This window comes from Vigna angularis, chromosome 2 (assembly GCF_016808095.1).
Source record: "Vigna angularis cultivar LongXiaoDou No.4 chromosome 2, ASM1680809v1, whole genome shotgun sequence".
Classification (NCBI taxonomy): Eukaryota; Viridiplantae; Streptophyta; class Magnoliopsida; order Fabales; family Fabaceae; genus Vigna; species Vigna angularis.
In genome coordinates this window covers 51,601,537-51,622,800 of record NC_068971.1, presented here as the reverse complement: position 1 = coordinate 51,622,800, position 21,264 = coordinate 51,601,537, and the positions used below count along the sequence as shown (strand labels likewise).

The following is a 21,264-nucleotide window of genomic DNA, read 5'->3' as shown; positions in this document are numbered from 1 at the left end:
AAAAATATTTGGTTCCCTCCATCAATTGTTTCTTTCATAAGAGAAAAGAAGGGAAAAACCCTACTCTCCCTTCCTCTGCATATCTGCAACTGTAAAGTGTAACTCTCATGACGACGGCTTCACATGCTCGAGCTGTGAAGTCTCTCAACAAGTCATCCGGTCGAGGCCGTTTTGTCGTAAGCTTCATCTCTCGTTCTATGTTCGTTTATGAGTCTGTTTATTATTTTGCTAAAACCCTAAACCTCGCCGTTGTTAGAATTTACTTTGTTTTCATATTCATATAACTTTGTGTCTCAATGGTCCTGAATGTCACAGTTCAAGTCATTCTCGGAGAGAGTAAATGAGATTGATATCAATGTATATCGAAGTCTCGAGAAGGTCAAAGCCGAACCATCTGAGGGTTCTTCGTTTTTTAGAGACTGCCTTATAGAATGGAGGGTATGTTTTTGATATGGAATTCTATGTGATTTTCTTTCCTCATCAAACATTTCTTTTGTTTATTTGGATTTTGCTGAACTTTACTCTGCTGTTATGAGCAGCCAATGACTTTAGGCAATGACAGATGATAAGTAGTTGTATGCTAGCCTGAATTGATTCTTGTAGAATAAAAATAATATGAAGAGAAAAATTTGTTGATTTTTGTTTTTAACTTGATTGTCTAGTCCCTTAGCTCAATCTTCACATATATCATTTACTTTAATTTGTCAAAATACAGGAGTTGAACACTGCTGAGGATTTTATCTCATTTTATGAAGAAATTATGCCTTATACACAAACATTGCCCCTTGTGCTGTTGCATAAGGAATCTTTAATTTTAAAGCTTCTTTCTAGGTTGCACATTAAAGCAAGGCTATCCGTTGATGCAATTCTCAGGTATGTGAATGGCAGTCTTTTTCAAGGATTACTTCATTTTTCAACTATGAATGAATCATATCACTGTTTTGGAAAATGTTGAAGTCAGTGAACTTTAATGTGAATTAACCTGTTATTAGTTTGAGCACCATTTATTGGTTTATTTGGTATTCTTTTTGAGTGGTTAAATTTGGTTGCGCAAATTGTTGATTTTCTTAGTAATAGAATCTAGTTATAATTTTTCTGTTATAATTACAATATACTGGAGTAATATTAAATAATATTATTTTTTATGTATTCTGATTTATATACCAGTATTATAGATTGGTCAGAGCAATGGGTTAATGTATCATTGGTCAAAATATATGAACCAATATATATTAAAATTTCCTAACTTTTAAATTTCATACTTCTAAAATTATAAAATAAAATTTCATACTAATCCCATAGCTTAAAAATCTGGGAAAATTCACAACATATTGGCTAACTTAAAATTTTTTCTACCCTGACACGTCTAGCCAGTCAGTTCACACTAGTTGTATAACATATCTTATCCTACAACCAACTTGAAAAATTTATATCAATGGTTTCTCTATGGCATCTCCAATCTAATAACCAACTCAAAACTATTATATCTGTGATTCCTGTTCAAATTGGTTCAATTGGCTAGTTTTAGTTGATTTTGTTAACACTTATTCGTACAGCTGACTGATAACAACCAGGTAGCCTTGAACTTGCTTAATAAATGGCTGGTTGTTTCTTTTTTCAGTTCTTTTTTCTGGTGTTGTATTGTTTGACAGCTGCTGTCAATGAATTTCAATCATTTTGTTTTTACAGTTTAATTGCTGTTCTATCCAGGGATCTCCTTGAGGAATTTGTTCCGTAAGTTGCTTAACATTTTGACTCTCTAGGGTTTTCTGTATCAATTGCCAAATTTTGCATAGCACTTGCACAATTATATTTTAATGATAATTCTCTCATGGTTTTTTATTGATTATGGGTATGGAATTTGCTAGGCTATTGCCAAGAATTGTTGAATCTTTAGTATCACTTCTTGAGAATGGTGGTGAAAGGGAGCCAGATATCATTGAGCAGGTATATTTTTTGATTTTAGAAAATATTGTTATGGAGTTATCTTGCTTTTTCTTTCTTTTTTGGTAGTTTCTTTAGTTCAGTGTGAATTTTTAAAATGTTTATTTTTATACAGATATTCATGTCATGGTCTTACATCATGATGTATCTGCAAAAATATTTAGTACGGAACCCATCAGAGGTGCTCAGGTAAGTGATTGAGTTTGTTCATGTAGTTTTTTAGTTGTTTTTGAACTTAACTATTATGTAACTCTGAAATTCTCTGGAATGTGTAAGATGACCTGCATCACTTTGTTAACTCTGAAAGATTAATTTAATTTGCACTAGTTTGAACATGGACTACTTACACTAATTTTATCTCATTGATCAGAGAGTTTTGAGAATAACCTTCCCTCTCCTTTGTTGGGCATTTTTATAATTTATTATTGTAATATAATTTTTAGATTTCTGATTGAGCAATTTTGTTTTGAAGCAGAAAGCATGTTGTAACATAAATCCTAGAAACTATAATTTAAATAAGTGAGACTTCAATATAAGCTTTTGTATGACTAAAGTAGTAAACTCTTAATGTAGTTCAAAGAGATCTGGTGTGTAAACATGGGAGGACCCCTAATTTAAGCTACAGACTACAGTAGCCATAAAGTTACAACAGAATCTGAATATTGAATGTAAAACAAAATAGGCTGGGTCTAGTATTGATTTTATCATGATGCTGACCTTCGAAGAAGATGTGCATGTATATTATCCATATAGGACTGTTAACTAAGATTATTAAGTGTTGGTCGAAGTTTAAAGTACTATTTCTGGGCTGATGGTGTGTTTTGGTTCTAGAAGAGGGGTTATGCAGTTTGAAAAGAAGCGAAAGCATTTCAAGCAGCTAAAGCATAAAACTTATGTTAAACCTCTGTAAACTGGGCAATAGATCCTCTTGCACAAAAGCAGCACAACTGGTTGTGTCATTTTTTTTTTTTGGGTCATATAACTTTAATTGGCTCAATTATTCCCATTCCCATTGACTGGAAATGTGTGCAAATAAGAAAGACAGCCATTTTACCTTAATCATGAAATTATGGCCACCTTGCTTACATCCATTGTTGGGAAACTTGTTTATCACCTTTTTATTTTTCAATTTGATGCACTTAGGATACTTGATCATGTTATTTCTAAGGTTACTAGGGCAACATTGCGATGGCATAGGAATGGGAAAATGGATGTTCCATCTATGGTTTTCAAATCATTTATTGGAACTAGAAAAGAGTTATCCTAACTAGTGAGATAGATTTGTAGGACAAATGACTTAATATTATATATGTTTTTTTATTGTTCATTTAACCTAAAACCAACAACTGAATTAAAAATATGATTTTTCTAACTCTGGAGTTGTTTTTCTTGGCTTGGATTCTTCAAGGGTCACGTCAAAACTAAGGTATTATCCTAACAAATATGTCCGACAGTTCATGGCAGAAGCTATGTCATTTGTTTTGAGAAATGCCCCAGACGAGCAGCTAGAAAGAGGTATTCATGCCATTGACTACTTTCAATTTCTCTATTTTCTGTCTTGTCTTCTGTATTTTTAACTAATTCCCATGATTTTCTCGGTCTTGTTAATTAAATTGCTTTCTTGTTAAATCTTTCTCTATGTAATTAAACTTCTGTTGATATGTTTTGTGATTGCAAAACTCCAATTATGTTTCATGGGTCAGGAATCAGGAGATTGATTGACGATGCTGTGAAGAAGCCATCTCTGTGTAGAGAAGGTGTTGAGGCATTGCTCTTTAATATTATGAAAGGTTCCACATCCAGGTTCCATTCAAAAGCAGAGCGAGTGTTACAATTATTGACCAGTGAAGCAATTTATCCTATTGGTGATAAAGCTAGCCAAGGTAAGCTTGTTCTCTTGTTAGATACTCTTGCATTTTTAACTTTGTCAAGGTAATCAGTAATTGACTGTTGCATGCATTTTTCTTTTTCTCATTGTACATCCCTTGTCATCACCTAGTGGGATAATAAGCATTTTATTGTTATATCTCACTAGTTTCTCTATAATCTTTATTACAACTTGTGGGATTCTTGTGACAGATTGTTCTCTCGTATAGGATAGTGATGTTTTCTTTACAGTGGTCTATTGACATTTGACTATGTGTAGATATAAATTTGTGAATGATTTGTCGTCCATTGTACTATATTGTTTCTTATACCTACATGCTTTTTCAGATTCAATGGCCATTGTGAAAATTGTTAAATCTGTCTTCAAGAAACTATGTGAGAAGATGGAGTCTAAGGAGCTGAATTTGGTATGGAATTGTTTATATAAGGAAACAGATGAATGTCTTAATACTGGAAATATCAGGCACTTACAATATACTTTATCAGTACTTGTGTCAGCTATAAAGGTGCAAAATGGGCAAAAAGTGTCTGGTAAGTTGAAATACTTCATGCTACCAAACGTTTCTTTTTTATCTGTTCAGCTAAGTGGAGCTACTTGACTGTGATAATGAACTATGGTAGTTTTATAGGAAGCTAATGATAAACTTGGATTGATCAATACATTAAACTTTAAGTTTGTTCTGGGAATCTGCCATAATTTTTTACTTTTTTTTTCTTATTTAATTTATTCGTGCTGTTGGGATGGAGATGTGCCTATCTCTTAGGTCCTGGAAATGTATGGTTAATCCCTTTCCACATGGTAGGCTTACTGGATCTGGACTGAACCTTTTCTTCCTTAAAGACTACAGTTTTTCCCATTAGTGTCCAACTCCTTATTGGTATCATTTCAATTTTAATTTCTTGTTTTGTTTCTATATGGTTATATGTATTGCTTCTGCTTGTGTGCTTTTTGGCTTATCTCTATCACTTTTTAAGAGTACTTATATTAATTGGTAATAAATGGGAGTTGGGGAATTGGTTGAGTTGAGTTCACTTATGCTCTAAGGTGGCTTTAGATAATCTTTGATATTTTTTTTTTATCGGAGAGTGGATTGTGTTACCAGTAATTTTTTACCTTAATGTAATGTTTTTGTCATAGGGATAGTGCACATTTTCTTTACTTTAGAAAGTTGCTTGAGTTGTTTGATATTTTTTTCATTGATTGTAATTGCATTTACATTTGGCAGATTATAAGCCTGTGTTGAAACTAGCTTTGCGGCTTGTGCAGACATTTACCAAAGCTTCTGGAGTTATTGATTCAGAAGATATGGATCTAGTTGTTGATAGAATTTTGAAATTAATGTTGGCCATTCTCAAAGGACTCTGTAATTGCAATACCTCAATGATACCAGAGTGTGCCCTCCAGTGGGCTCCAATTTTTAAATCAGGAAGGTCGAGGTAATTACTGCAACAGTGGAATTGCAATATTGGCATTTTCTTTAGATTGTTTCTATACATCTTGACATGTTTGATCTTGGGTTCCAGTTTGCTGTCTTTCATTAGAAAACTGCTACACGAGGATCTTTGTTTATTTCATTTCAGAAGTAATGTTATAAGGTAACCTCATAATTTAGCGTGACTTTGCATGATCAAATTGTATCACACTCAACATACATACATATTTGACTTATGTGACTTGGTTTTAGTGCAATGAATGATTTGATGGAGATTTCAGAGGAAGAGGTCATACATTTGTTACAGTCTTTCTGTGAGAAAATGCAATTAGACATACTTAACTCAGACTTAGTCGATGGAACAAGTGAAGAAGCACCGTTGGCTAGAGTTTGCAGTCGTTTGCAAAAGATAATCAGCTGTTGGAAGGAAAAAATAATTGATATTGCACGTGCTGATGTATTATGTGAAATTGATGAAGGAATGTTGGCACATTTGTGGGGAGCTGTGAACTGCTATTCTCATATGTGTATTGTAGGTGGCAATCCTTCCTTGATGGTGGAGCTCATGGATGCTCTAGATCATCTTCTGACTGCTAAAGCTGGTATTCCCTCATTCTTATATTGTTTATAATATGATTTTCTGATGAATAATTGTGTAAAACTCATGTCTAGGATATATGAGAGCTGGTATTCGTGTGTTTCAACGGGATTGAGTTTTCTTTCATATTTTAAACTGGAACAGGCCTTATTAAGAATGAATATATAAGCCCACACCTCAGGCCCAAGACGAGGATTCTACTATCCCAAAATAGTCCCTGTTCTAACAAAAAAACTGGCTCCTCTGATTTCAGTGTGCTGTTTTTCCTTTGCTGAAGTGTTGTTTATTTCTCGGTGCCGAAATTGGTTGGGTCTTTCATGGGGACTTGATTCAATCCTTGCTGTCATTTGTGTTGGATCATCATGAAAACCCTCTTTACTGGAGGCAAAGAATCCATTAGAAGCACTTGAGATTGAATGACTGTAATTTCTCACTGCACTTTGAGGAAGTGGATGATGAAATTCTGGTTGTGATGAATCTTTGCTGAGCGGGTACACAAAGTCATAGGGTGATGGTTGTTTAATTCTTACCAAATAGATGTAACATTTGTATAGTAGTCTGTCACGGTGAAAGTTCCCTGTTTCATGCTATACACCTCTTCCTGAAGTTCTGCTATGCGGAGCAAATCTCCTTGAGAAATCCACTCTTTCAGATCATTTCAAATATCATGAGCTTTATCAAAGTATATGATGCTTTCAAAGATGGATGGAGAGTGGGAAGTTATGAGCAATAACATTATCAGAGTATTGCAACATTCCCAGGCTGCATAACAGAATTGATAAAACAGCACATAGGGAGTCAGCTGTTGTAACATAATGAGGACTATTTTGGAAGAGTAGAATTCTCTTGGGCCTGTTGTGTGGGTGTATTTTCTGATACAACTGGAATGGACGCATTAAGAATGAAAATATCTGGTTAAGTTTACACTTGGGATTATTGTATTTGTTAATATGATATATATTAATTTTCTATTTTGCATATGTTATGTTGCATATATATTAATCTTTCTCTGTTTTGCCTACAGGTTACATTGGAGATATGTCTAAAAGGGCCTTGGAAAGCATTATAGGTGCGGCATTAAGTTCTTACAACAGATTGTGCAATCACAGTTTCTGTGGAGCTGATGAAACTGAGAAGTTTTTAAGTCTTGCAAAACGATATAAATTGTCTCCACCAGTGTTGTTGGCTGTTGCTGATTATTTGGAATTCAAGTATGGGTAGGTGAACACGTGTTAATTGCTTTTATACATTTCTTGTTTTCCACTCAAGTATAGACCAAATTTGATCTTCGTAGTAAAACATGGGACACTTTAGTCCTCAAATCACCAAATATCAGTCATTTTAGTTTATAGTTTTTTCAGGGACTATATGTACGCTGTTTGATAATTTCAGTTTCTAAAATGATATTTTTGCAACATCAGGGACTAATATGAGTACTTCACATAATATAGATAAATAATTTGGTGTTATGCTCTCTTCCATTCTTTAGTGGTCAAATTTTGTCTGTATGTTTATTAGTGATAGTTCTTTACATATGTAACTCTCTCATTTTCATATCACAGTTCTTCATTGGAAAACAATGGGTGTAGAATTTATAATCCAGAGCTCGAAGAAAAGACAGCAGATGCAGTGGCAATTTTTTCTGATAATTTGAATCACTCAGACAAGGAGATTCGCATTTCAACTCTAAAAATACTAAGCCACTGTAAACCTTTAGTTTGGGAAAGTTCTTCAGTGGGCGAGGCAGCTGATATGAAAAAGAAAACTGAAGTTTCTCCAACTTCCAATGCTGATTTCACAGAAAATAATGTACGTACTTTTTAAAGAATGTTGCAATTTTTTAACTTAAGCTTTGGTATGTTAGTGTGTTTTTCTATGAAATGGCAGGCTCTGCTGTTGCTCCTATCCCTAGAAACAACTCCTATTTCAATTTCTACAAGCAGAAGCATTCAGCTATTGATTTCCAAGATTCAGATGAAACTATCTGCTGGAAGGATTCCTAATGTTCATGTGCCTCTGGTTTTGAATGGATTGCTGGGCGTCTTGAATAATCGATTTAGCCACCTATGGAATCCTGTATTAGAATGCATTGCTGTCTTGATTAGTGTACATCTTTCACATGTATGGGATAGTCTTGTGGATTATATAGAAAAGTGTCAAGCAATATTTCTTACCCCTTGTAACTTGCACGCTAGTGACAATGGTGCTTTGTTTGGTCATCCAGCTGGTATGTTTGAACTTTGTTGACAATGTACATAATGTTTCTCATTGCTCTCCCATTTATTTTTGTGTACAGGATGTTCTAGGTGTGAAACTTGGACACTATTTTATATATAATTGGTAGTTGGTTGGTGAATTTGACTTGAGCTTAATCTATTCTGTGAAATTATATGTTTGCATTTAGTTGAGTTGGTAATACTTTATAAAGAAAGGATATATGTTAAACTTTGTAATTTGTGTTTAAATTCATAACCTTTAATAATACCAATATAAATCAAAATAAAATTTTAGTTGTTTCTGTTTTGGGGTGGGTGTTATGTAAAAAAAGGTTACCATTTAATCTAGTTTTTTGAGATTATGTTAATGATATGTCATATTGCAGGCTTTGTAATCAAGTTGGTTTTTCTTCTCAGGTCTACTTGATTGTTTCAAATTTTTTGTCTGCCATGCATCTGATAGCACACCGACTGGAACAATATTAGTGCTATTACTGCAAGCTTTGCAAAAAATTCCAGCTGTTATCGAACCTCACTCTCGGCAATTCATTCCTTTATTTTTGAAATTTTTGGGCTACAACACTCTTGATCTTGCAAGGTAAGCAATTGCTGTATTTTATCCCCTTCATGAAAAATGCACTGAATTTTGTGAACCTCAAATTTAACCTAAATTGCTGTACTTGACTATTTTTTCCTTTGCAAATGAAATTGCAGCGTGGGATTGTTTGATTCTGTTTCTTGTGAAGGCAAAGAGTGGAAGACTGTCTTGAAAGAATGGTTAAACTTGTTGAAGCTAATGAAAAATCCCAAGTCATTTTACTGCGGCCAGTTTCTTAAGGGGGTTCTGCAGAATAGGTTGATGAGCAATTCAATTATGTATCTTTCAGATTCTGCAGTGCTTTGTTCATCAGTTACTTAGATAAACTTATCTAGAGGGTCTTATTTTTAACATACTTATTTTTTTGTATACTTATTTTTATTTTTTTGGCATTTGGCAGGCTTTTAGAAGAAAATGATCCTGAAATACAGATGCGAGTTTTGGATTGCTTGTTAATCTGGAAGGATGATTACGTTTTACCATATATTGAGCATTTAAGAAACTTGATTAATTCCAAAAATTTAAGGGAGGAACTGACAACATGGAGTTTATCGAGAGAATCTGAATATATTGAAGAATGCCACCGAGCTTATCTTGTGCCATTAGTTATCCGTCTTTTGATGCCAAGAGTAAGAAAGTTGAAAGGACTTGCATCTCGAAAGGTATACTTAATTTGAGTATCTTGAGGTTGTTTTATATTTATGTCATCCTATTTCTTTGGTCCACCTCACATTTTTTCATTTGCCTTTAACTTTGTAGAGTAATGTTTTGTCATCTTATTTTCAGAAAGCGAGCATTTGTCACCGGAAAGCTATTCTGAGTTTTGTAGCTGGAGTTGATGTCATTGAGTTGCCTCTTTTCTTTGCGCTACTGATAAAGCCCTTGCAAATAGTGAAGAAAACAGATGGGCCTGCTAATTTGTTTTGGACTTTACCTACAGGTTCTATTAATGAATTTCAAGATGCTGCTTTGTTGGAATATTTCACTTTCGACAATATAGCAAATCTATCCTGGAAAAAGAAATATGGTTTTTTGCATGTCATTGAAGACATAGTTGCAGTTTTTGATGAATTGCATATTAGGCCATTTCTTGATCTTCTAGTGGGCTGTGTTGTCCGGTTATTAGAGAGCTGCACTTTAAGTCTTAGTGCAAATTTGAACAGGCTTCCTTCAGAGCAGAATAATTGTAGCCCTAAAAACTCTATTGGGGAGGACAGTGTTCCAACAGACCAAATCAAGGTAATATGCTGATTCAGTTTTGTATAGTGATCTATCTAAATGAACTTGACAATGAAATGAATGATTCAGGGCTGATGCTGTCATAAGTAATGATTAGCACAGGCAATTTATCACATTTTAAAAATATATTTTTCATACATATATAGTTTTTTTAATGTTTGTTGGAGATCCTACGTCTGACTTGTGAATGAAATTAATGTTAAGGGCTGATGGCATAAATAATGATTAGCACTGACAATTGGTTTGTTTTAATAAAATTATTTTTTTATATTTACTTTATACTTTATAATGTCTATTATAAATCTCACATTAACTAAAGATGTGATTAAATTATAGTATATAAGTGAGTGTAAATCTCATCTTTTAAGTTGGTATGGTTGAGTTATATGCTTAAATCGACTTTGTAAAAATGTCTTTGTTTATCAACCTTTGTGTATGTTTCAGTACCAGTTATTGTTGCTTTCCCATGTTACTTGTTTTCCTTCTTGTTGCTTGATGGAAAGCCACATATTGCTACTGGATGGAATCATAATTGTGTGTTTTATGATCTTAATGGTCTGTTTTATTCAATATTATTGTTTTCAATTTGTTTGTGCAGATGAGTGGTAATTTGAATCAGCTGAAGGATATGAGATCTCTATGCCTGAAAATTATTTCTCTTGTGCTCAATAAGTACGAAGATCATGAATTTTGTTCTGATTGGTGGGACAAATTCTTTTCTGCAGTAAAACCTCTTATTGAGAAATTTAAACAGGAGACTGCTAGTAGTGAGAAACCAAGTTCACTGTTATCTTGCTTTACGGCAATGAGTGCAAACAATAAACTTGTAGCACTATTATCCTGGAAAGAAAGTCTTGTACCGGATATATTTTCCATTATCTCTGTCAATTCAGCTTCTGAAACTGTTGTATATTGTGTTTTAAAGTTTGTTGAAAACTTATTAAACCTTGACAATCAGTTTAATGGTGAAGACAACGCTGCTCAAACAGTTTTACTTTCAAACATAGAAGTACTGATGGACAGCATGTGCTGTTTATTTGGAAGAGATAATGCAGTCAAGAGGTATACTAGTTCTATTTACTTTAGCTCGCACTATTTGTTTCGGTATTAATTATTTTAACCTTGTAAGTGGTCTTGTTGCTGCTAACTCATTCTCAACTTCTGGACTGGGTATGGTAATCGTATTAACAATGATATACTGTGGTTCTCACTGCAAAATAGAATTTTAGTTTGGTTGAGAAGGGGATCATGACAATGATGAATACAAACCGCAAAGGGCACAGCCACAAAAATAGTTGTCACATGTGACCAAGTATCTAAGATCAACATAGTCAAGAGCCTTTGTCCGATTTATTTTCCCATATAGACCAATTTTGAAAATATGGACTAGTGGAACTGAATAACCAGTCATTAGTTTTGTTAAGCAGGTTTTTAAATTTTTTGTTATCAAAGCTTGCTGTTTTTTTTTTTTTGCAGAGGGCTTTATATTATGTTAGATATAGACCAATCACGTGTCTTCACCCAACAACTTAAGCCTGCTAGGAGAATTGATCCTTGACATATAGATTCCGAATGGAAAAAACACTTTTTGCATAATGCATTTGGCATTTCTATTGCATGATGCAAAGCAGAAGAGTGAATGAACTCGATCAAATTATATGATAAATAATAAGATTAAGTACTGAAATATTTAGGAAATGTGAGCATGATAATTTTATCATATAAGGGAAACATGTTTTTATTTATAAAGAACACATGCTTTGTCAATTCTTCTAAATAATCCTTTATCAATACGATTAGGATTCCAAGTGGAACGAATACTTTTGCATAATACATTTGGCAGTTTTTAGTGCACAAGTCAAAGCAGCAGAGTTAGTGAACTCAATCAGATTATTGATTAATAACAAGATTAAGTACAACATATCTAGGAAATGTGTGAAAATGATAATTTTATCATATGAAGGAAACATGTTTTTATTTATGAAAAACACATATCGGAGAATGAGGACTCCAATACTTAATATTTTTGTCTCTTTTATTCTTTGGCAGAAAGCTGATCAAATCTCCTGGGGAGACAGTGATAAGAATTTTCAAATTTTTACCCAAGTACATCAGAGATGCAGAGTTGGCAAAGCAATTTGTGGACATCTTGCTATTGTTTATGGAAAAGAATACTCAAAATTCTGGTGAGAGAATATTGTATATCCACACTTTTCTGTTTTCATCCATTGCATTTTCTCCAACTTAATATCTGCACTACTATTGAAACTTATATATGGTTATATTGTAGATGTCTGGGTTGAAGTTTTGCAAGTCATTCAGAATATTTTACCAACACTAGGACATGAAAGTACCACTAAAATTCTAAGGGCTGTTTCTCCATTATATATTTCGGCTGAGTTGGATATGCGTTTGAGAATCTGTGATCTTCTTGATGCTCTTGTAGCTTCCAATGCATCTATACTCCCAATGGTAATCCCTGTTCTTTTGTCTCCCTTGATCCATGCATGATGCTTTTGCTCAATGCATACAATATCCCGTCTTTTGTTAACTTTTCTATGATATTTCATTGGGATGCAGGCAAAGCTTCTCCGTCAGCTGAATACAACGTCTACTTTGGGTTGGCTAGATCATGATGCCATTTTGGATGCTTACGGAATCATTAATATTGATTTCTTTGGAAATGTTCAAGTGGAGCAAGCATTACTTATTTTATCACATTGTGTGCATGACATGTCATCAGAAGAAACAACTTTTATGTGTAGTGCGCATAGTTCATTGCTGTCTTTTGTTGATTTTTCTGCTCTCATCCTTCACCAAGAAGAAAACAGTGAAGAACATATGTCTGTGACAAAAAACACTGATAATTGTTGGACAAAATCTTGCATCCAGCGTGTAGCCAAGAAATTTCTCTTGAAGCATATGGCAGATGCGATGGATGGATCACTTTCAGTTATAAAGGTGTTTCTTGAACTTCTGTCATAAATCCCTTTTAGTTACCATATCATAGTTATTTGAAGTTCAGGCATACCCGTTCATATAGTTGTACCACACTTTCTTTTGTGTCTACCTTTGTGGAACCAGTCTGTGTATATAGTTGTATTGTATATCCCCTGTCTCCCTTTGTGGCACTAGTCCATCTCTCATATAAGCGAGCAATTTGTCGCCATTCCTAATTTTAAGCATGGCGTCATAAATCAATTTTAAGTGTTAGCTGCGGTATCATAGTTATATGAAGTTCAGGCATATATGTGCCTGTAGATGTATTGCAGATTCTCCAATGTCCTTTATGGCAGTAGTCTGTCTCACATTACTAGGCAATTTGTTGCCATTCCAAATTTTTATCTCAGGAAGGATAATGGGAATAGTAAACTTTTAGATGTGACACGACCTAAATTTTAAATAAGTAGTTGTATAGTCTTTTATGTTAACACACTGGTTTATATTGTTGCAGGGATGGATAAAATTGTTACATCAAATGGTGTTGAAGCTTCCAGAAGTGTCAAACCTTAAATCACTTATGGTTTTGTGCAACGAAGATGGTGAAGCAGTTTTTTTTGACAATATAAGTGACTCAGTGGTATGTTTTTATTCTGAACATTTTATGGTTATATCTTTACCATTATTATTTTCTAATTAAACAACTTTCTTCTGCCTTTGCTTATTGTAATCAGAAACAGTATCAACTTTAATTCTTAAGAGTTGAGTTTTAATCTGAGCTCTGGGTTCTGTTAGTAAGATGGTTGTAATCTGTAGCTGTCTCAAAGTTAGACGTTTGCTAGTCTGTTTGTTCACTTCGTAATACAATGAGATTTATATTATTTATCTATATCCTGGAGTCGTAGAGGAAAAGGAAATTTCTTTTTCTTAAGCTTCTGTTGTTAGCCACTTATCCTTATATCCCTATATATGAATCTGAATTGGTAGAGAGATCTTAAGATCTCTCAAGCTCTTTTTCTCATATATACTCTTTCAATTGTTAGTCTCTTAGTTCTCTTTTGTAGGATTATATATAGATGAGTCTCATCATTGTAAGTGGGTTTTTCATTCTCTCTAAATTTAACATCTCATTGTGTTTCTCTAGTTAGACCTCTAAGAATTCTTGTTATTCATTTGATAGTTTCCTAGTTCTCCTGTAGTAATTTAGATGCTTGCAGAATGCCTCAAGTGAGTACATTTTATGTTGCAGATACGTAAGAGAGTTAAGGCATTGTCATGGTTTCGAAATGTTGTCAGTGTGAACAAGCTTTCAGAGGTAGTAGCTTTATCCTTTCAAATGGAAGCATTCTTTCTAAATATAGAAATTTAGTTGCATTATTGTTTACTTGCAGTTCATCACTGAGAAAGTGTTCCTGCGACTCTTCTTCAACATGTTGTTTGATGAGAAAGAAGAAAAGGCAGAACATATGAAAAATGCATGCATAGAGACCATTGCTTCTGTAGCTGGTCAGATGGGATGGAAATCATACAATACATTATTGATCAGATGTCTTCGAGGTGCATCCAGTAGTTCAGATAAACAGAAACTCTTTATACGCCTAATTTGCTGTATTTTGGATAAATTTCACTTTTATGATAAAGAACCTAAGGAACCTCTGGATGGGGTTTCTGGCATAGAGATGAGGGATACGGATGTGAACAAAGAGATACAGACATGCCTATGTAAAAATGTGCTTCCAAAGATACAAAAGTTACTGGATTCTGAATCTGAAAAGGTCAACGTAAATATCAGTCTTGCTGCACTGAAGCTTCTTAAATTACTTCCTGGAGATGTGATGGACTTGTATCTTCCAACAATTGTTCACCGAATATCGAACTTCTTGAAGAGCCATCTAGAAAGCATCCGTGATGAAGCTAGGTCTGCATTGGCCAGTTGTTTGAAAGAACTTGGATTGGAATACTTGCAGTTCATTGTCAAGGTTTTGCAATCTACCTTGAAGCGAGGATATGAACTTCATGTCTTAGGATACACACTTAATTTTATTTTGTCCAAGTGTCTTTCAACTCCAGTTGTTGGAAAGATAGATTACTGTTTGGAGGATCTCCTTTCTGTGATAGAGAATGACATTCTTGGAGATGTTGGCGATCAAAAAGAGGTGGAAAAGATAGCTTCAAAAATGAAAGAAACACGGAAGAAAAAGTCATTGGAAAGCTTGAAATTTGTGGCCCAAAATATAACATTCAAAAGCTATGCCCTGAAGCTCCTTGCACCAGTGACTTCTCATTTGCAGAAGCACATAACACCAAATGTAAAAGGAAAATTGGAAAGTATGTTACATCATATGGCTACTGGTATTGAAAGCAATCCCTCTGTAGATCAGACTGATCTATTTATCTTCATTTATGGCATTGTTGAAGATGGATTAAAAGACGAAATCAGTTGGCATGACAATAAGTTGTTGCAATTGGAAGATAAAGTTAGCCATGTTAAAACAAAGAGAATTTCTAAAGGCCCTGTTGTTGCTAAGGGTTTGTTGTGTTCACACCTTATTACAGTGTTTGGTCTCAGAATATTTCATAAACGTATGAAGAGTTTGAAACAGGATGCAAAAGATGAAAATACTTTATCCTTATTAGACCCTTTTGTCAAGCTTTTATGTGATGGCTTGTCCTCGAAGTATGAAGATATCCTGTCAATTTCCCTTCTATGCCTTGCTATACTGGTAAGGTTGCCTTTACCATCCCTTCAACAACATGCTGAGAGATTAAAGGCTTCTCTGTTGGATATTGCCCAGGGTTCAGTCAGCTCTAGCAGTCCTTTAATGCAGTCATGTTTAAAATTGCAGTCTGTGCTTTTGAGGAACACTAAAATTTCTCTCACCTCAGATCAAATAAATTCATTAATTCACCTTCCTATATTTCTTGATATTGAAAAAAATCCATCATTGGATGCCCTATCACTTCTAAAGGGTATTGTCAGCCGCAAGCTTGTGGTACCTGAAATATATGATCTTGTTACTAGGGTTGCTGAATTGATGGTGACAAGTCAAATTGAAGCAATTCGCAAAAAATGCAGTAAAATTTTCTTGCAATTTCTGCTGGATTATAGACTTTCAGAGAAACGCTTGCAACAACATTTGGATTTCCTGCTCTTAAATTTGGGGCAAGTGTTTCAGCTAGTATTTTTAGTTATTAATTATATTTTCCTTTTCTTTTAAATATTGATTTTAACCTTGGGGATATGTTAATCCTTTGCAGTTATGAGCATTCAACTGGACGGGAATCTCTTCTTGAAATGATTCATGCTATTATTGTCAAATTTCCAAAAAGTGCTTTGGATGAACAATCTAATATATTATTTCTCCATTTGGTAGTTTGCTTAGCCAATGATGATGATAATATTGTTCGTTCTATGGCTGAAACTGCTATAAAGAAGCTTGTTAGTTCTGTCAGTCCTAATTCATTTAAATCTATTCTTGATTGTGGTCTTTCTTGGTATTTGGAAGGCAAGCAACAACTATGCGGTGCCCAGGTAATGTTCTCTAAAATGTCTCGTGAATCGTAAGTTTATTAGAAAGCATAAACTTAACTGTTATGTTGTCTCTGTATATGGATATCTATTTTGGGTTTACTTGGTCTTAATGTATCATGCTTATGCGACATCCTTTGTAGTTCAATTTTTATGTTATTATTTGTCCAAGGGTTTTTGGCAATACTTGCTTCCCTAGATGTGGTGTGTATTATTGCCAAAGGTGTTTTATTTCAGCAGTATTATGAGATCGGAAAGGGAATGGTTACAAGTAGGAAGTGTTCCTCAACATAATGGGGACATGTAAAAATTATATAAATATTTTATTATAAGAAATCAATAACCACAATTAATTAGTTCATTTATTACTAACGAGTGATGTTTTTACTTTTCAACTACCCTTGATTTTGGGGAAATCAGTGGGATGGTTAGGGGTGGGAATGTCAGGTTAGGATGGGTTTTACATTAGAATAGGCCTGGCCTGACCGATTATGAAAAATTAAGAGTTGGTGTGACTTATTCACCAAATAGAAGCTTGTTTTTGAGCTTGAATGACTTTTTATAAAGTCCGGCCTTGCTTACTAGCCTATTTAGAGGCCTTTTTTCCGTTACAACCTGTAAATAGTTAACAAGCAAATTAAAAATAGGCCATTAGATCAAATTTTAAATATTCAAGTTAAGAAGTCTTTTCTAGTAAAAAAATGCTAAACCTAACAAGTTATAATCCGGTTTTTGTATCTTAAATATTTATTTTATTTATGACGGCATTTTTAATTTATGATAATACTAAATTATAATATTTATATTAATTGTTGTTATTTTTAAATTTAAATAAATAAAGAGGCAAGATTAATAATGTTTTTCATAAGCTGCAGCCTAATCTATTTAAATAAGTAGGCTTTTTTAAAGCTCAAGCCCAAAATCAGACTTTAAATGGATCTGGCCATAGGTCCCTGTTAGGTGGCCTGGCCTATTCTCGCCTGCAGAGATGGTGCAATTATGCAAAATGAATGCTTAAAGTTAAAGAGGAAAGTGAGAACGTGACACATTATTTTTGTTCTTTTTCTCATTAAATTCACTCTACCAAACTTTGAGTCTGCTAAAAGGTCTTTTAGAATCAATTATTTTTTATATATTGTGCACCAAGCAACTGGTCCACTTAGAAAATTTGAGCAGAATAACATACATGAGATTTTTGGATTTTTGTTTAGTATAAAACCAGGACTTGAGATTATGTTACAATTTGCAAACATCTTGAAACTAATCTAAAACATGACCTTTTGAAATGAAGTTTTTTTCTTTAATAGAAAAAGAAAATTTATTAAAGAAAAAAATACAGTGGAGATGGTTAAAAGAACTTTTGCAGAAGCACAAACACAAAAGAAGCAGTTCAGCGAAACTTTACCACAAAGCAACAAAAGAATTCTTATTGTAGCATAAACGTGGATAGAAAGAACTTTTGGAAATACAAGCATTATATCATCTTTGATGGAAAGAAATGCCTCTTAATTCGGATGAGACACCTAGCAGTTACCAGTTCTAAATGACAATGGCTGCTGAGCATTACGTTAATGATTGCTCTTTACTAGCAGAATCACACCTAATGCTCTTTATTGAAGAAAGTTTTGTGTAGTGTATGCATAGTAATCATGTGTTAAGAATTACTGTTTAAATGAAATACTTGATAGTAGGATTTAGATAGCTTTGGTTATCCATTTTTGTCAGAAATCTTTCTCCACAAAGTAAGAAACTGGGAGAACGGCTTGCTTTAGTAATCACCTGGAAATTCAGGAACCAACCTATTATGTTTTATTTAATTCTCCTTATTTGTTTGACATTAAACATGAAAAATTGGTGTAGAACATTTTTATTTGTCTGCATCATTTTTATTGACCTCTGAAATTGTTGACACAGGTTCTGGGACTGCTGATTGAAGTGAAAAAGAAAGGATTTCGTGAACATACAAATTCTATCTTGCCTGTGACTAAACACATCTTTAGGTCTGCCATAGATGCAGTTACCAACAGGAAAGAGGGCTTTTCAGATGAATCTGTCATTCCTCTTTGGAAGGAGGCTTACTATTCTCTTGTTATGTTAGAGAAAATGATCAACCAATTCGGCGATTTATGCTTTGCAGAGTATCTTGAGGTAAATCTGTCTCTATTAGATATTGATGTGTATAAATGTGCTGCTTACGACATGTTAGTCTATTAAATATTTTTAGATGCTTATGATGCAATGCGATAGATAGGGGTGGACTGGCTGAAATTACTGGATGGAGGACTGTCATAAAGCATGAAAGTGGTGCAATAAGCTTAGTATGGAAGTTGAATAGTTGCATGCGGGTGTCCTATAACTGATGGAGAATGTCTTATAATAACTCTCAAATAAACTCACTGCTGGCTGAAAGCTCAATAATAGTTTTATGATGAGCTGGCAATATTAGGAATCAGTTAACTTGAAAATTTTATATTTAAATGGTTTCTGCTGTGGTTCATAACTCCGTACTAAATAGTTTAGGCAGTTTTTTTCTGACCTTACAAGCGCTGATGTCGGAGTAGTCATAACTTTACCATTTAACTTCATACACTTGTTTAGTACATGTCATAACAAGCACACTGACCTGTAATATATTATACTGACATTTCAGGATATATGGGAAGCAATATGTGAAATGCTGTTGCACCCACATTCACGGGTACGAAACATATCAGTTCGCCTCATAGCCCTCTACTTTGCGCATGTAACAGATGCTAGCAGAGAAAATCATGGCACCTCCTTAAGGAGTTATTTTATTATGAGTCCAAGTAGACTATTTCTAATAGCTACTTCTCTTTGCTGCCAACTAAAAATGCCGCTCATAAATGATTCTGACAGCAGCCTGATGACCCAGATTTTTATCTTTGCTATCTGTGGTGTCCATTCTTTGATGGGGCAAAGTGCATGTATAGATCCCCCTGCTTTCTGGTCTACTCTGTCGCAACAAGAAAAGGATCAATTTCTTAAAGCATTTAACTTACTTGATTCAAGAAAAGGAAGAAGCATGTTCATGTCTTCATCTACTGCTTCTATATATGAACACAGCAATCAGCTGAATGTTGACAATGCTCAACGTGCATTAGTCTCATTATTGCTCAAGAAAATGGGGAAGATTGCCCTTCAAATGGATGCTATTCAGGTTGGTACACAAGCTCTTTGCATAGTCTTTTGTTCAATGTGCCTGTGATTAATATTTTATTATATTTTGCTTGCTGGACGCAGTCGGGAATAGTCTTCAACAGTTTTGGGAATATTATGGCACAGATTAGTCAGGATGACCGCCTATACTATGCACACGTGATCTTGTTACCTCTATACAAAGTTTGTGAAGGATTTGCTGGAAAAGTTGTAATTGGTTAGTTTTTCCAACTCTTAAAAGTATAAATCAGTATAAATTTGCCTGTTTCCTCTCCTATGTTTCCCTAATTTTCTGTACAGTACATAGTAGATAAAATCTTAGTTTGTGATAGGTAGTCATCTTACTGAAGTGTTGTGTAGAATTGATTTCTTAAATTTCTAATTCGGCTATGCTGTCCTCTCTGGATCAGAACCCTCCAACTTTATCATTGTGAGAGTCATGTTATTATGGACAGAAAAGCACCATAACAAAATCAATGGAGCTAACATAATTAAATGTGGGTCCTGTTTTGACCCGTCCATATTTTTTCAAGACCTTTTTTTTACCTATGTATTCCCTATATCTTTCTCATTCCATACTTGTTTTGGTGATGGGGTGAGGGTGCCTAATGTTCTATTATTTTGTTAATTGTTACTGTTTACCATTTTTCTGTTTTACCCAGCCCTCTAATGTTTTCTGTTTATCGATTTTGTTCTCCCATTTGTTGATGCTGTTTGACATATTAATGTGCATGTTTATTTTTTACCAGAGAGCGTCAAGAAGTTGGCGGAAGACACCTGTAGAAAACTAGAGAATATTTTGGGAACTCACAACTTTGTGCAAGTTTACAACCATATCAGGAAGAACCTTATGTTGAAAAGAAACAAGAGGAGACAAGAAGAAAAGCAAATGGCAGTTATCAATCCGATGCGTAATGCCAAACGGAGGTTGAGAATTTCTGCTAAGAATCGTGCTAACAAAAAGAGAAAGATTATGAAATTAAAAGAATCGTTCAGGGCAGGTATCAAACCGATGCGTAATCCCAAACGGAAGTTGAGAGTTTCTGCTGAGAATCATGCTAACAAAAAGAGAAAGAATTTATAGAATGAATTATTAGCTTAGCGGTGCCCATTTTTGGAAATTGTTTGTAGAGTATATCCAAAATTTTGTAGATTAGCCATCGAGGATGAACAGAAATATATGGAGAACAATCTTTCTTCGTTATAATGAACAGTTTCTTTAAAAAATTTAAATTAATCTAATTAACTGAAATATAGTATTATTAATTGGGGTTCTCCAGTCTATTGACTTCAAGTGAAAAAAAATTGAATTATTAATACATATTCAAATTCTCCAGTCCATTCACTTCGAGTGAAAAATAATTGAATTATTAATACATATTCAAAATCATCACATTAATTAATTACATATCACATTCCTTTATTATTATCGTTTTCTATTTCTAAATTATAAGTTGCTCACTTTTCATTATTGAATTTTTGAGCTCCGTATAGACGAATTTTCTGTTTACCTCGGTTCCTATTTATTGGTTTCTTTTAGTTGCTATTAATTATTGATCATGTAAATGGATTGAATAAATTGCATTCATATTGATGAGATGAGAATTAATTTTTATGTGGACAATTTTGTTCCAAAAAAGTAATCCTTGTAATTGGCTAGGTTAAAAGGGATTCCGAATTCACGAATTAGGGTTTGTGTTATA

General features: G+C 34.0%; 1 protein-coding gene across 5 annotated transcripts; it reads left to right on the top strand.

Moving 5' to 3' along the window:
• On the top strand, positions 1-20,798 carry LOC108328944 (uncharacterized). 5 transcript variants are annotated; one of them, XM_052872370.1, is made up of 31 exons: positions 1-176; positions 316-438; positions 716-873; positions 1,711-1,734; positions 1,869-1,947; positions 2,060-2,133; positions 3,353-3,459; positions 3,648-3,827; positions 4,159-4,362; positions 5,058-5,268; positions 5,356-5,427; positions 5,517-5,866; positions 6,887-7,079; positions 7,425-7,671; positions 7,750-8,089; positions 8,496-8,676; positions 8,793-8,933; positions 9,077-9,338; positions 9,463-9,915; positions 10,514-10,977; positions 11,965-12,101; positions 12,206-12,387; positions 12,496-12,876; positions 13,370-13,495; positions 14,105-14,170; positions 14,247-16,018; positions 16,114-16,387; positions 18,299-18,532; positions 19,035-19,562; positions 19,646-19,778; positions 20,311-20,798. In XM_052872370.1, the coding sequence occupies exons 1-31, from the start codon at positions 108-110 to the stop codon at positions 20,643-20,645; spliced, it is 8,100 nt and encodes a 2,699-aa protein (XP_052728330.1). In that variant the 5' UTR covers positions 1-107; the 3' UTR covers positions 20,646-20,798. The 5 variants fall into 5 exon arrangements, with proteins under 5 accessions (XP_052728330.1, XP_017418350.1, XP_052728331.1 ...); XM_017562861.2 differs by having other exon boundaries at positions 1,690-1,734; positions 6,887-7,073; XM_052872371.1 differs by having other exon boundaries at positions 1,690-1,734; positions 10,874-10,977.
• Positions 20,799-21,264: the final 466 nt, after the last annotated feature.

Bases quoted from the DNA above. Each gene is read 5' to 3' on its own strand.
- LOC108328944 (XM_017562860.2), top strand. From the start codon at position 108: ATGACGACGGCTTCACATGCTCGAGCTGTGAAGTCTCTCAACAAGTCA. The intron at 2,134-3,352 runs GTAAGTGATTGA...GGATTCTTCAAG, and splicing joins AACCCATCAGAGGTGCTCAG to GGTCACGTCAAAACTAAGGT. The intron at 19,563-19,645 runs GTTGGTACACAA...TGCTGGACGCAG, and splicing joins TTCAAATGGATGCTATTCAG to TCGGGAATAGTCTTCAACAG.